The sequence below is a fragment of the Dipodomys spectabilis genome, unplaced genomic scaffold (assembly GCF_019054845.1).
Source record: "Dipodomys spectabilis isolate Male_0828 unplaced genomic scaffold, ASM1905484v1 ptg000108l, whole genome shotgun sequence".
Taxonomy (NCBI): Eukaryota; Metazoa; Chordata; class Mammalia; order Rodentia; family Heteromyidae; genus Dipodomys; species Dipodomys spectabilis.
Genome location: NW_024870785.1, coordinates 6,844,503 through 6,860,342, shown reverse-complemented (window position 1 = coordinate 6,860,342; position 15,840 = coordinate 6,844,503). Strand labels below are relative to the sequence as shown.

The 15,840-nt window shown below is 46.5% G+C and overlaps 1 protein-coding gene across 1 annotated transcript in view; it reads right to left on the bottom strand.

Annotated features, from left to right (window-relative positions):
- Positions 1–14,897, bottom strand: part of Sord (sorbitol dehydrogenase) — a 32,352-nt gene extending 17,455 nt beyond the window's left edge. The window contains exons 1-2 of the mRNA XM_042687766.1: positions 14,751–14,897; positions 3,788–3,821 (exon numbers count right to left, since the gene is read on the bottom strand). Coding sequence (XP_042543700.1) covers positions 3,788–3,821; positions 14,751–14,816 — 100 coding nt within the window. The 5' untranslated portion in view covers positions 14,817–14,897. The remainder of the gene's footprint in view (positions 1–3,787; positions 3,822–14,750) is intronic.
- Between the last annotated feature and the right edge of the window lie 943 nt (positions 14,898–15,840).

Genomic DNA, 15,840 nt, shown 5'->3' with positions numbered 1-15,840 from the left:
TCTGACTCTTTATGCTAAAAAACTGTGAGAAGATGTTCATTAAACAAACCTTATTCTAGGAAAGCTATTCAATATGGAGATTGATGAATTGTACAGTAGATGGTCTCCAGGTAACACTTAACTGGAAACAGATGTATACTTCAGATTTCAGCTTATTTTTTGAGAACCAATTTATTTGTCTCTAGAACTTCTGTCTTGATTCAGCAAAAATTACTTGCAGGAATCTCAACTGAATTTTTTTCAGTCACAGGGCTTGAACTCAGGGCCTGGGCACTGTCCCTGAGCACTCTTTTGCTTAAGGCTAGCACTCTTAACACTTGAGCCACAGTGCCACTTCTGTTTTTTTCTGGTGATATGGTACTGAGGAATCGAACTCAGGGCTTCATGCATACTAAGTGAGCATTCTGTCACTACGCCAAATTTCCAGCTCTCTCAACTGATTTTATGGAACAAGTTATATAGTTAAGAAAATCAAGCAGGGCTAGAGATATAGTTCAGTGGTAGACCTCTAATTCATGATAAACCTTGGGTTCCTCAGTACTGGAAAAAAAAAAAAGAGGAAAGGATGCTGGGAACGTGGCTCAGTGGTAGAGTGCTTACCTAGTATGCATGAAGCCCTGGGTTCAATTCCTCAGTACCACATAAACAGAAAAAGCTCAAAGTGACACTGTGGCTCAAGTGGTAGAGTGCTAGCCTTGAGCAAAAAGAAGCTCAGGGTCAGTGCCCAGGTCCTGAGTTCAAGCCCCAGGACTGGAAAAAAAAAAAAAAAAAGAGAGGAAAGGAACAGTAAACAGACTCAGGAGGCCTGGAATAGCAATTAAAATAGGGATAGTATGTGAACAGATTTGAAATACATTCAAGCTAGATATTAAAACCAGAATAATCTCAATGAAAAGTGCTGATTGATAAAGTTACAGAGGAAGGGATAAAGAAACAAGCTCTGTTGGGAATAGGTATAAGTGGGAGGGGTTGGGCTAATGAGGGTAAATGAGCCTGAATAAAAATTTTAAAATAAAAAGATGTGCATTTATTTAAAGCAGTCAGATATCAACTGGCATTTCCCTCCCAAGGGCTAAAAAACATGAGACCTTGTGATATTGTTCCTGATGCCACTGAGCTGCTCAGCAGAAAGAAGTATGAAGGATTGTAATCTTAATCAGACCAAGATGACCATGTTACAATTAGTTCTCTGGGAAAAAAGAGCAACGCAGTAGGTCTGCTATGATTAGATGTATGTGCCAGGTGTGGTTCTGGAAAACTTCCCTTTGTTCTTGGCTTTGGTGACCAGTGTAAGAACTGGCAGAGCAAATTGTGAGAGCAAAGGTAGGGAAAAATCTTGGAATTAGGAAATCTGCCTCAGAATTTTCTTTCCAGTTACCAGTGTATACCCAAGAGATGAAATCAAACTTGCTAGAGAATGATAGCTGACATATAATTTTCTCCCTCCCAATTCAAGCATGATAAGACAAGCAAAGGAGAGCACAACACTGCAGTCTCAGTCTCAGTAAAGGTGTTGCGGGGGGGGGGGGGGGGGGGGGGGGGGGGAGGATCCTTTGGAATCCAAGATAGCCTTTGTTTGGCCACCTCTGGGATCAACACCCCTGATTGTTCATGACACTGAGTTTTCTCCATCAGTCACTTACTTCCCTGAACATGTTGTTTCTGTGAAAAAGTCTTAAATCCTAAGTACACATTGCTTGCCAAACATTGATAAAAAGGGTTGTTTTCAGTGTCTTATCACTTTAAGTCAATAACTCAACTGACCTTTGATTATCAAAGCGAAGGCAGCCTTCAATCTGATGATATTCTCACAGATGCTCAGGTTGTGGACTGAGGTGTGGCAGGGTGAGGGTGGACATCATCCCAACTCATCAAGGACAAGGAGGGGGACCTGAGTGGCTGAGTTTGAACTGTTCATAGATACTTTGCCAGTTGTCTCCAGCCTCTGGCTGATTCCAACAGACTAGAAGTGGGATTCCAGGGATGGGGGGGGGGGGATTAGGAACCACCAGCAAGGATCTGCCCTAGCCAGCGGGGTGGTGGTATTGTCCCCAGATACAGACCTGTCACCCGCCACTCCAGAAAACCTACATGCATGTCTGCTAGGCCCCATGGGCTCGCCCAGTGACAGGCCTGGAAGTAGTGGAGCCAAGGTGTCAGGGGCCCGGCGCTGGTGTGCTCCTCACCTTTAGTGTTGGTTGATTAGAGCAGGGGGCAAGGCTCCTAGAAAGAAAGTCTCGGGCTGTTCTACTTGTTGGAAACTGGCTGTCCTAGGTTACGCTGTCCTGGTGCTCCCTTTGCTAATTGAAAGATTAAATTCTGGAGATTCACTCTATTTTGGTATTAGGATTAGGACATGATTTACAAACTCAAACATGATCCTCATTTGTTAGGTCAAATGAGGATAGTTCTGCTGGGCTTGGCAGTACATGTCTGTAATCAACACTTAAGAGGCATGGGGCAGCTGGGCATTGGTGGCTCATGCCTGTAATCCTAGCTACTCAGGAGGCTGAGATCTGAGGATCACAGTTCAAAGCCAACCCCAGGCAGGAAAGTCTGGGAGACTCTTATCTCCAATAAACCACTAGGAAACCGGAAGTGGCACTGTGGCTCAAGTGCTAGAGCGCTCACCTTGAACTGAAGAGCTGAGGGACAGCGCCCAGGCCCAGAGTTCAAGCCCCACAACCGGCAAAAGAAAAAAAGAGGCATGGGGCACTCAAAAATACCCTATACCCAAAAGAAATTAAAAAAAAAAAAAAAAAGGAGAAGAAGAGGGGGAAAGGAGGAGAGGAAAGGAAAGACTAGGGATACTTTACATCAAAAACTTAGCGGGCTGGGAATATGGCTTAGCGGTAGAGTGCTTGCCAACCATGCATGAAGCCCTGGGCTTGATTTCTCAGTACCACATACACAGAAAATGCTGGAAGTGGCACTATGGCTCAAGTGGTAGAGTGCTATCCTTGAGCTAAAGAATAGCTCAGGAACAGTGTCCTGAGTTCAAGCCCCAGGATTGGCAAAAGACACACACACAAACACAAAATAACAACAAAAAACCTCTGGGACTAGTCTACAGTCTGAAAGAATTTTTCTGATTCTTTTTGTTTTGTGGTGTTAGGGATCAAGTTCAGCTTTCAACATGTTGAGTAAGCCCTACCACAGTTACCAGTATATAGAGCTCAGTGTGTCTCAGGCTTACCTAAAAGTCATAATCCTCTTTCCCTAGCAAATGCTGTGACTCCAGGGACCAGCCCTGGGTCTGCCACTCTCTCACAGAGCAGCCCACACAGATGAGTCTTGTGGAGAATGGACTTGGTCCTTAGCCTGAAGCATACTTTGCTTATTTCTTTTTAAATGGAGCGAAAAGAAAAAAGAGATTGGTGAAGAGGGTTCAGGGAGCAATATGCTGTGTGTTATGGTTTAGGTATGATGTGTCCTCCAAAAAGGCTCATATGTTGGGGAGCTTTGTCCTCAGATGGTGGCCCTAATTTGGGGAGTTCTGGAAACAGATTTTGAAGGCTATATCTGGTCCCCAGTTCCTCTGCTTCCTGTCCACCAGGAGGTAAGCACTCTCCTCTTCCACATTCCTGCTGCCATGATTCTTTCTGCCTCACATAGGCCCAAAATCAAGGGAGACATGGACTATGGACTAAAACATCTGAAAATCATGAGCCAAAATAATTCCTTTCTTCCACTGGTATTTTTGCCACAGTCACACAGTTACACAAAAGTAATCTCTTCAACTAAACAATATAAAACAAACTAGCAGTTCAGTTTCCTAAGAACCTACCATTTGGGCCTGGTTCAGGAACTGGATAATTCTCCTAAAAAAATAAAACACAAAAAGTTGGTTAGCATGCACAATAACTTAGCTTTGTAACTAATGAGTATTTCTTATTTTAAAATAATTTTATTGTTGTACAGAGGGGTTGTTATTTCATAAGTCAGATAGTGAGTAAATTTTATTTATTTATTTTTTACAGGTCCTGGGGCTTGGGCTCTGTCCCTGAGCTCTTTTTGAGCCAAAGAGTCACTTTTGGCATTTTCTGTGATTAATTGGAGCTAAGAGTCTCATGGCTTTTCCTGCCTGGGCTGCCTTTGAACCATGATCCTCAGATCTTAGCCTTCTGAGTAGCTAGGATTACAGGTTGAGCTACAGGTGCCTGCCCTTTTCTTCTTTTTTTTTGGGAGGGGTCTGGTCATGGGGCCTGAACTCTGGGCCTGGGCTATCAACTTCATCCAGCCCACTAGTGCAACTTGCCCAGGACCAAGAAAAAGGCTGTTTAGATGATAATCAGGAGAAGGGATGTTTGGTCGGCCTCTAGGTCTCCACATCTGCTTTCCTTACCAGATCCTTCCATCCTGAAAAAACATGTTCTTACATGCCAGTTTGTTTGTTCTAGCCTACTCTTACAGAGAAAGGATTCAAGGAGTTTCTGGTAGGTGCAGGAGGGCTGTGTGTAATCTCTAGGCAGCTGGGAAAGTATCTGTGCTTCTACTTTCTTGTTCTATCAGAGAATATCTGTTACAAATCTCCCGGATAGTTTTAGGGGTCCTTGTCAATGCACATTTTGGCCACTCTCAAAGGTGCAAAAAGCAGTCTGGTCTATTCTGGTATTCATCACAAATAGAGCAGAATTGGCCTACCAAACTCTTTCTCTCCAATACCAAGATAAGAAGGTCCTAGTGATAGGAGGGACATTGAGTGACAAAATCCAAGTGTTCCTATTATTAGTGGTTTTTTTTGCCAGTTGTGGGGCCTGAACTCTGGGCCTGGGCGCTCTCCCTCAGCTCTTCAGCTCACGGCTAGTGCTCTACCACTTGAGCCACAAGTGCCACTTCTGGCTTTTTCTGCTTATGTGGTGCTGAGGAATCGAACCCAGGGCCTCATGCATACAAGGCAAGCACTCTACCACTGAGCCACCTTCCCAGCCGGTATTATTAGTACTTTGAGGGCACAAGAATCAAAGGAAAATATAGTGTTTACAATGCCTGCGCTGGGCCAACAGTCCACAGTTTGTAATTTGTAGATAAGAGACCCAAGGCTGAGAAGTTACATAATTTGGCTAAGATCATATCATGGATTAACTAGGGCTCAACCCATGTGTGTCTGACTTCCATACTTAGGCTTCCACTGTATCCTAGTACACGCTCACAGTGGACTCTCTTGTCCTTCAGGTGATATAAAGAACTGTCTCAGTCAGGTCAGATTGATAGGTAGGCCCCATACAGAGTAGTCTCAGAGGAGATACTGCTCAAAGCTTCCCTAAATGCTTTTACAGGCTGCTCACAGCATAAAAACACATACTCATTAGTATTATGATTTGTTTGTATGCTGGTTCTGGAGCTTGAACTCAATCAACATGAGTGCTGTGTCTGAGCTTTTGTGCTCCAGTCTAATACTCCACCACTTGAGCCACAGCTCCACTTTTGGCCTTCTGGTGATTAATTGGAGATAGGAGTCTGATAGACATTTTTGCCTGGGTTGGCTTCAAACCAAGATCCTGAGATCTCAGCCTTCTGAGTAGCTAGGCTTAATTACAGGCATGAACCACGGGTGTCCCCTATCCCCCCAACCCACCCTATGACATTAATAGACAATTCTCCAGATCAGTCAAGTGTGGACTTGCCATTTGGGAACATTGGGGCGGTAAGATTCAAGCTCAGAGAAACAGTCAAGTGCAAATAAGCCCTAGGTCCACCAGAAGTTACTATTGTACTGTAATCTCTGTTTTTGGACTATAGGTAAAGCTGCAGTGCTTCTCTGAAACACTAGAGTGTGCTGTGCTGCAGCTTTTTTTTTTTTTTTTTTTTCCTTAGTAAAGACACATCCTGAAGAACTTCAGTTATTCTCCCTGCATAGCAACTTTACTTTTCCCTTCTCTTTCTTGCAGATTCTAATCACCCTTAAAACTCAGGTTCAGTTCCTGCTTCCCTTTGTTGCAGGAGAGATGCCATATGAGGCATGAGACCATACTGCCATCAACCCTCACGACTGAGTGTTGTGTTAAAACAAAAAAAAAGAAAGAAAGAAAGAAAAAAGATTGCTGGGCACTGGTGGCTTACACCTGTAATCCTAGCTACTCAGGAGTTTGAGATCTAAGACTCACAGCTCAAAGTCATTCTGGGCAGGAAAATATGAGAGACTCATCTCTAATTAGCCACCAGAAAACTAGAAGTAGAACTGTGGCTTAAAGTGGTAGAGCACTAGCCTTAAGCAAAAGAGCTCAGGGAGGGGGTGGGAAGGTGGCTCAGTGGTAGAGTGCTTGCCTTGCTTGTATGCATGAGGCCCTGAGTTCAATTCCTCAGCACCACGTAATCAGAAAAAGCCGGAAGTGGCGCTGTGGCTCAAGTAGTAGAGCACTAGCCGTGAGCTGAAGAGCTGAAGGACAGTGCCCAGGCCCAGAGTTCAGGCCCCACATCCGGCAAAAAAAAAAAAAAAAAAGAGCTCAGGGATAGCACCCCAGCCTTGAGTTGAAGCCCTTCAATCGCCAAATAAAAAGAAAAGATTGTCAATCTTAAAATTGTAAACACTATTCTAAGCACCTTGTGAAGCCCACATTGTTTTTTAAAGCCTAGTCACTAAAACCCCTTGCTCTGATTTTGCTTCCTTAGTATGTTGGCTACAATCCTGTTTACTTAATCTCCTTTTCTATCTCAGATTTCAGTGGTAACATGCTTTTTTTTTTTTAATCCTTTCTCATTTCTCACAGTTATTTAGAGCTGGAGATGTAGCTGGGTGCAGAATGCTTCCTTATCATGTCCAAAAACCTGAGTTTGACCTCCAGCAACAATACACACCCACATTCACACAATCACATACACAGGCTTCTTGGCTCCTCTGAGATCTGTATCCCTATTCTTCATTCCCAAAGGTTCTGAAGTCTGACACATTCAAGGAATTTTTTTTTTTTTAATTTGGTCTGTCATGGGGCTTGAATTCAGGGCCTGGGTGCTGTCTCTGAACTCTTTTTCTCAAGGCTGGGGTTCTGCCACTTTGAGCCACAGTGCCACTTCTGGTTTTCTGGTAGTTCATTGGAGGTAAATCTCAAATCTCACAGGGCCTTTTTTTTTTTTTTTTTTTTTTTTGCCAGGGCTGGTTTTGAACTGCGATTCTCAGATCTCAGCCTCTGAGTAGCTAGGATTGCAGGTGTGAGCCACCCGTGCCCAGCTAAGGATTCTTAATCTTTCTGTAAGAGAATAGCAAAGGCTAGAGGAACTGCATGTATGCATGCATACATACATGCATGCATACATACATACATACAGTATAGGTATGTCAGTTATGCCTAGCATGTTTCAAGTTAGAAGTACCTATCTGAATCTCATCTGTAGTCTCCCCCTCCTTATAGCCATTCGCACAGCCATCCACCCCCACCCCCACAGTAGCTCATGGAAATGCCCCAGGAAGACCTCTTTGGGCATCCAGGACTATCTCAGGTATCTCTCTCATCCTATACTCTGTCTTGCCCTATTTGTTCTAAAGTCAGCCAGAATATATATTTCCTAAATATGTCATCATTGGTTCTCTTTCCTCTACTTTTACCTGTTCATCTGAGTTCACACCCTCCACCTGTCCCATGTGGCTTTTTACTGGGTCCACAACACAAAAAACAGGAAGATACTTTTCCCCTCCTCCAGCTGACCTATGCGTGACCATGTGGAGTTCAGACTCTGGAATGGTCTGTCCATGTGCTAACTGGGCTCTCTGCCACCCACTGTGTACCTTGGGCAGTTAACCTCTTTGTGTCCTCAATTTCCTCCTCTGTATAACAAGAAGGGTCATAAAAGGGAAATAAGCTTGCTCTTATGACAAAAGCAATAAAAGTGATGGACTAGGAATGTGGCTTGGCGGTAGAGTGCTTGCCTAGCATGCATGACGTCCTGAGTTTGATTCCTCAGTACCACATACACAGAGAAAGCCAGAAGTGACGTTGTGGCTCCAGTGGTAGACTTTTAGCCGCGAGTAAAAGAAGCTCAGGGAGAGTGCATGGGCCCTGAGGTCAAGCCCCAGGACTGGCAAAAAAAGAAAGGAAAGGAGAGGAAGGAAGGAAGGGAAGGGGAAGGGAGGAGGAAAGGAAAGGGGGAGGAGAGGGGAAGGAAGGAAGGAAGTGAAGTTGTTTTCCACAATCACCTCGTACAGTGGTTGAAACAGTTCTAGACAACTATAAAGGGCAAAGTTGCTAAAATTGTTTTTGGAAAAAGTTATATTCCCATTGTTTTTAGCCAACTGTTCTTTAAAAGGCTGGGGAGTTGGAAGAATAGGACTCAAGCCTCAAGGCTTGCTTCTCTCAGTTATGAAAAGAAGATAAAACCACCCCTTAGATGGGACAGCAGGCAGGACAGGGAATAAAGAAGGCAGTAGCCCTCAGATTTTCAGCAGACATCCTTGCCACTTGTTTCTACCTGTCAGGTCCCCTGTGACCCTTAGGGGCTGTCCTGCATACTTACAGAGAACAGGAGGTCCCATTGTTGCCCCTTTCCTTGGGTACTTGAAAGGTGTTTTGGGGGTAGGAAGAAAAGCCAAAGGTTCCCCAACTGGCCCTTACTTCAGAGGATTTGTTCTAGCTGTGGGTCTGGCACAGCAGGGGTTCAGAGTAGGTGGTTGGATGCACTCCCATCATCCGCTAAGCTGGTTCCTTGCCCAAGCTCTCACTAGTCCCGCCTTTGATCTGCAGATAACAATCTTTCTGAACTGCAAATTGTTTACAGTCTCCAGTGACCCTGGAAAGCCTATGCCCCCTCCTATGGCTAACTGTGCCTCCCTCTCACGGTAACTCTGACCATGTCAAGCACCCTGCAGAGGCCAATTTTCCCTTTCCTGCAAGACACCACACAAGACCTAATTCCAATGGGAACTTGAAGAGACTTAAGTTTGGATGTGTTCGGCACTTAGGTGTTTAAGAGACATGCAGGGCTGGAAATGTGGCTTAGTGGTTGCCTAGTATACTCGAAGCCCTGGGTTCAATTCCTCAATACCACATAAATAGACAAATCTGGAAGTCACATTGTGGCCCGAGTGATAGAGTGCTAGCTTTGAGCAAAAGAAGCTTAGGGACAGTGCCCAGGCCCTGAGTTCAAGCCCCAGGACTGAAACAAACAAAAAAGAAGAGACATCCAGATTGGGTTGACCTTTGTTCTAGGGACTGGTACTCCGGTAACATCTCCAGTAAGATCTTTCCTGGTGGCTACCGGATTAGGAAAGTGACTCCTCCTCTCCTTTCCACCTCCCTATCTTCCACTCCCCCCCTCCACCCCCAACTAAACTCAGACAGTATAGTCACGGGACTATTTACTTCTCAACATTAATAAAAGTATAAAAATTATCTCCTGGGGCTGGGAAGGTGGCTCAGTGGTAGAGTGCTTGCCTTGCATGCATGAGGCCCTGGGTTTCCTTAGCACTACATAAACAGAAAAGGCTGGAAGTGGCGCTGTGGCTCAAGTGGTAGAGTGCTAGCCTTGAGCTGAAGAGCTGAGGGACAGCGCCCAGGCCCAGAGTTCAGGTCCCACGACCAGACCCCCCCCCCCCCAAAAAAAAGAACGTAGACACAGGTTAACTTTCTAGATGCTTCTTACTGCCTATTATCAATATTGAATAATTGCTCATTGTGCTCATGTCTACATAATTGTACATTTACATGTTTGTGTGTTTTTTTTTCATTGCTGAGCTGGGCACAATTTTTTTTTTTTTTTGGGTCCGGTCCTGGGGCCTGAACTCTGGGCCTGGGTGCTGTCCTTTAGCTCTTCAGCTCAAAGCTAGCACTCTACCACTTGAGCCACAGCGCCACTTCCGGCTTTTTTCTTTTTGCTTATGTGGTGCTGAGGAATCAAACCCAGGGCCTCAGGCATGCAAGGCAAGCGCTCTACCACTGAGCCACCTTCCCAGCCCACTGGGCACAATTTTTATAGGTATTCTCCTCAGAAATTAACATTCTCTATGCCAATCTGGTTTGGAGGAAACTCAGCTTTAAATGCATGGGGAAAGACTTCTGATTTGGATGTCAATACGAGATATTTCACCTTCTCTATTATGCAACTTTTTTTTGGCCAGTCCTAGGGCTTGAACTCAGGGCCTGGGCACTGTCCCTGAGCTTCTTTTGCTCAAGACTAGCACTCTACCTCTTGAGCCACAGTGCCACTTCTGGCTTTTTCTGTGTATGTGATACTGAGGAATCAAACCCAGGGCTTCCTGCATGCTAGGCAAGCACTCTACCACTAACTAAGCCACATTCCCAGCCCCTGTTTTAAAATGTGCAGTTCTCATGGACTTTGATCTCCTGCCTAACTCTACCACTAAACCACATTACTAGCACCATTCCCCTTTTCTTTTTTTTTGGGGGGGGGAGTCCGGTCGTGGGGCCTGAACTCTTGGCCTGGGCGCTGTCCCTCAGCTCTTCAGCTCAAGGCTAGCACTCTACCACTTGAGCCACAGCACCACTTCTGGCTTTTTTTTTCTGCTTATGTGGGGCTGAGGAATCGAACCCAGGGCCTCAAGGATGCAAGGGAAGTGCTCTACCACTAAGCCACCTTCCCAGCTCCACCATTCTCCTTTTCAAGATGAGGAAATTGAAGCCAAATAAAAATGGTTGATCCACAAAATTGCAGCAGTAGAGGCTGAGACTAAATGCTATTCCAAGGCTCCAGGTTGACATTGACATTACTACTGCTTAAAGACTTCAGAGAGGGAGGGGGGGAAGGGGTGGGAAGGAGAAGGATTGGGATTGGGGGGGAGGGGGGAGGCTGGGAAGGGATGTGAAGGGTAAACCAAAGGAGGAGGCTGCAATGCTTGGTAAGAAATGTACGCATTATCCTGCCCATGTAATTTTAACCCCTCTGTACAGTATGTTCACAAATAAAATAAAATTAAATTAAAAAAAAAAAGAATTGGAGATGTGGTTCAACAGAAAGCCCTTAGCTGTGAGGCCCTAAGGTCCAACCCGAAGAAATGGAAAGAAAAGCTTCCTAAACACAAAATAAGAATTTGTCCTCAGAATGAATATTTCAATAAACTTTACAAAACCAAAAAAAAAAGACTTCAGAGAGCTAACACTGATGGGCTGTTTGCATTGGCTTGACTGCTCCTTCCTCTTGCTCCATTTAAAGTCCCAAATCTTCTCCATCTAAACCAGAGAGAAAGCTGAGTGCTCATAGCTAACACCTGTAATCCTAGCTACTTGGTAGGCTGAAATCTGAGGATTGCGGCTTGAAGCCAGCCTGGGCAGAAAAGTCTGTGAGAACCTTATCTCCAATAAACCACTCAGAAAAAGCCAGAAGTGGTGCTGTGGCTCAAGTGGTAGAGCACTAACCTTGAGCACAACACAAAGAGGCTCAGGGACAGCGCTCAGGCCCTGAGTTCAAGCCCCATATCTGATAAAAATTATATAAAATAGAAAGCAAAAATTCTTGAATCTGAGATTTTTTTATTTTTTGGTGTTGGCCTTGGGACTTGAACTCGGGTCCTAGGCACTGTCCTTGAGCTTGAGCTTTTTCTGGTTGAAGGCTAGCCCTTTATCACTTGAGTCACAGCTCCACTTCCATTTTTTTGGTGAGTAGTTGGAGATAGGAGTCTCTTGGACTTTCCTGTCCTTCCAGACTTTGAACAGCAATCCTCATATCTCAGCCTCCTGAGCACCTAGGATTACAGGTGTGAATTTTTCTTCTAAATTTAAGAAAACCAGGCCTGGGAATGTGGCTTAATGGTACAGTGCTTGCCTAGCATGCATGCATGCATGCACACACACACACACACACACATACACACACACACATGAAACAAAGGCAGGGTTTGACTTTAAGATGAGTGTATCTCTTTGCTCTTAATTATTCTTAGTGTTACACTTTTATTACTTAAGCTTAGAGTCTAAGAATGACCTGTTCTTTAACTATGTGACTATTATAATTAGGCATCTCTTTTAGGAAAGAATGCATTCTGCTTTAAAACTGATGTTTAGCGGGGTGTGGGTGGCACACGCCTGTAATCTCAGCTGCTCAGGAGGCTGAGATCTGAACATCCAGGTTCAAAGCCAGCCTGGGCAGGAAAGTCCATGAGACTCTTATTTCCAGTAAACCACCAGAAAACCGGAAGTGGCATTATAGCTCAAGTGGTAGAGCCCTAGCCTTAAGCAAAAGAGCTGAGGGACAGTGCCCAGGCTAAGAGTTCAAGCCCCATGACCAACAAAAAACAAACAAACAAAAAAAAACACTGATGTTTAGGGCTGGGAATGTGGCTTAGTAGTAGAGTGCTTGCCTAACATGCATGAAGCCCTGGGTTCAATTCCTCAGTACCATATAAGCAGAAGAAGCCAGAAGTGGCACTGTGGCTCAAGTGGTAGAGTGCTAGCCTGTGCAGAAGAGCTGAGGGACAGCGCCCAGGCCCATAGTTCAAACCCCTCAACTGACAAAAAAAAAAAAAAAAGTGGCATCTGGGAAAAGCCTTTGGCTAGGGTGGATATGAAGTAGAAAAGGTAAAAGGGAAAATAATTGTGATGTTTTTACCTTGGTCAAAATGATGGTGTTTGCTGTGTGCCAGTAGCTCACACCTTTAATCCTAGCTATTCTGGGCTGAGATATGATCACAGTTGTAAGCCAGCCCCCAAGGAAAAAGTCCTGAGACTTTTATCTCAAATTAGTCACAGTAAAAAGCCAGGAGTGGTGTTATAGCTCAGGTAGTAGAGCACTAGCCTTGAACAAAAGAAGCTTAGGGACAGCTCCCAGGCCCAGAGTTCAAGGCTCAGGACCAGAAAAAAAAAAAAAAAAAGAAAAAAATTAATAAAAGGTGGCATTTGAAAATGCCTTCTTTTGGGCTGGGAAGGTGGCTCAGTGGTAGAGTGCTTGTCTTACATGCATGAGGCCCCCCCCACATAAGCAGAAAAAAAAAAGCCAGAAGTGGTGCTGTGGCTCAAGTGGTAGACTGCTAGCCTTGAGCTGAAGAGCTGAGGGACAGCGCCCAGGCCCAGAGTTCAGGCCCCACGACCGGACCCCCCCCCCAAAAGAAAAGAAAAGGGGAATGGTGCTAGTAATGTGGCTTAGTGGTAGAGTTAGGCAGGGCCTAACTGCAGCACTTGCAGTTTTCTGGTGGTTTATTGAAGATTAGAGTCTCACAGACTTTCCTGCCTAGGCTGGCTTTGAACCTGATCCTCAGATCTCAGCCTCCGGAGTAGCTGGATTACCGGTGTGAGCCACTAGCACCCTGCTCAAATGCCAACATTTTGACCAAGACATTTTTTGTTTTACCTTGATCCTCCCCAGGGAAAACAGGACCCACCCCCTCATAACTCCCCTAGTATTCTTCTTCCCAGTTGCTATCTCTGGTTCACTGTTAATACCATCAACCCAACCAAAACCACTAAAGAAAGCTCTTCCAGTCTCTAAGGGCACTGTCCTCCACTTCTTTCCTTCCCCCTAGCACAGGCAAGCTTAGTCATCTGGTTATCCCACAGAGAACTATTTGGTACTTGAGGGCAGTTGCTGTGTCCTTTCCCCAGTGTTTGGGAAAGATAAGTGGACAGCCTTTCATCTAATAAAGGTGGTATAGAGTACAACACTTTTTCCTCAGAATACCACTGATGTTTACTGAAAAACACTGATAATACTGCTTAAGTCTGGCCGTTGGGTGGAGGCTCCAAGGTGTATAGAAACAGCACTAGGATAGAACTTCCAAGTTCTTGTCTAGGCTCTGAGAAGGAACTATCACCTTGAAGTAGTATATTCTTTACCAGATAAAGTCTCCGTTCCACAGGGGTCAAACATTCTGGCATCCACAGAGAGAAGTCTGTAGATGGAAGTAAAGGGAATCCAACAATCTGAAATTGCTCAGTCTGTTTACATTCTGTGGAGAGACAACCAACTACAGATTCTTAAAACAGCCAAGAACTGGTGTTGTAGACAGTACAGAAGCTCTCCAATTTAGATTCCCATGCCTATTCTTTGAAGGAGGAGATGGGAGCAGCAGTGATGGCTGGTAGTGGCCTCACTTACTGAGTACCATCCCAGCCTCATCAGAGCTGGACTTTGCCAGGGGGAATTCTCACATGACCACAGGCGATTCAGCAATTCTCAGAACTTTGGTTCCCATAGCCAGGATCAAGGTCTCAGCCAGACCTATACAGAACCTTCCTATAGGGTACCAGATCTGAAAGGAAAATGACTAGAAAGCAAAAACCACACGTGGACTTAAGGTAGATAAAAGATAAGCTACATCCTCATCCAAAGCCGGCACTTTCTGAGCACCCTCACAATTGCAGTACTCAGTCTAGGAAGGTTTTCTGTTTTTGTTTTTTAATCAGGCCAAAGGAGATTAAATCTTGCATCCCTCTCTCGGTTCTGCGTTGCCTGCCCAGCCAGAGAAGTTCAGGGTAGGTCCGGCCACATTCCCTCTTATCTGTCCCGTTTAAAAAACCAAAAAAACGCAATTAGCAAGGGTCTGGACCGTGACTTGGAGCAGGCACCGAAAGAGGAAGGCTTCCAGATATTTCCAGCAGTTCTGGGGGCAGGCCACGTGCCAGGCACGGGACTGAGGTTCGAAGACACCAGACCAGGTCCCTCCTTCAACGATAACCTCAAACTGCCACCCCACCCCCACTAGCCCCAAATCAGCGCTGATCGGGGCTGCGGAGCGCAGGGCCCTTCCGTGCTGGGGCCCCGCCGGGCTGGGGCCCCGCGGCTGGAGCTGGGGAGCCGCGGCCGGCCCGGGAGGGGTGAGGCCGGTTGGAGCGGGCTTCCCACCCTTCTTCCTTTTTTTTTTTTTTTTTTACCAGGCGAAGGTCCCCGGGTCCGTGCACCACCAGTGAGAGGTTCTCGGCCTTCGCTGCCGCCGCCATGTCGCTTTCTCCCTCGCTCCGTAGTGCGGGCTGCAGTGGAGGCCGCGGTCTGCGGGGCAGGCGGTGGTTCTGGTCCGTCACCCGCGGGGCGAAGGGTCCGGGGTCAGGGCGGAGGCGGGGCCTGGACTTCGAGAAGCGCGCGCACTGGGGCGCGCGGGCCTGGAGGGCCAGGGGCGGGGTCACCCGCGAGCTTGACAGCTGAGGGCGGGGCTGGCGCGAAGGGGCGGGGCCTCCTCCTCCTTGACAGACAGCCGGGGGCGGGACTGGCGCGGAGGAGCTGGGCTCGCCTGGCGGGTGGGGGGGGGGGGGGGGGGGGGGGGAGAGGGTGCGCCGCGCGGTGGGCAGCCGCGCACCTCCTCCCGTCTGCCGCGTGCTCTTTCTGTCCGCATCCCTTAGACCAGATTGCCAAAAAGGTGGCCACCGGCTGCTCGCTGCAGAAAAATGGGCTTGGGGAATGTGGGCAGTGGTAGTGAGGGCAGGTTCTCAGGACCAACACTGTCAATCTAAGCCCGAGGTGAGGCCCAAGGGTCTGTCACTAAAGTGACAACCATGGCACTGCAGGTAGCACACTGTGTGCCTTGCAAGATGCAGGACCCATGTTGGTTCCGTGACCCCAGCATCCAGCAAAAGGTCCAGCTTGAGTCGGTGTGAGTGAATGAATGAGTTCGTGCATCATCCTAGGGGCCAGTGCCTCAGTATGTACAGAAGGGAATGAACCGGCCCTTTTATTTGGAAGCAGCCTCTCCTCTCAGAACAACTGTGTGGTTTTTGGTGGGGTTTGAGCTGCCTTCCCAGTAGACTGCTCCCTCTTTCAAGGACTTCCAGGGACCCCACCCCCTCAGCCTGGGGAGGGGGGATCTCTCCCCAGTCCTTGTCCCTGAAGATGTATCTTTGTGGCCCTGACTGCATGCTAGATCCAAAGGTCCCAAGCATGTCTTTCCAATAGGTAAAGCTGGAGGAAAAGGCTCTAGGAATGACTTAAGAGTTGAGGGCCACTTGAAGTAGACACTTCTAGATTTTTATT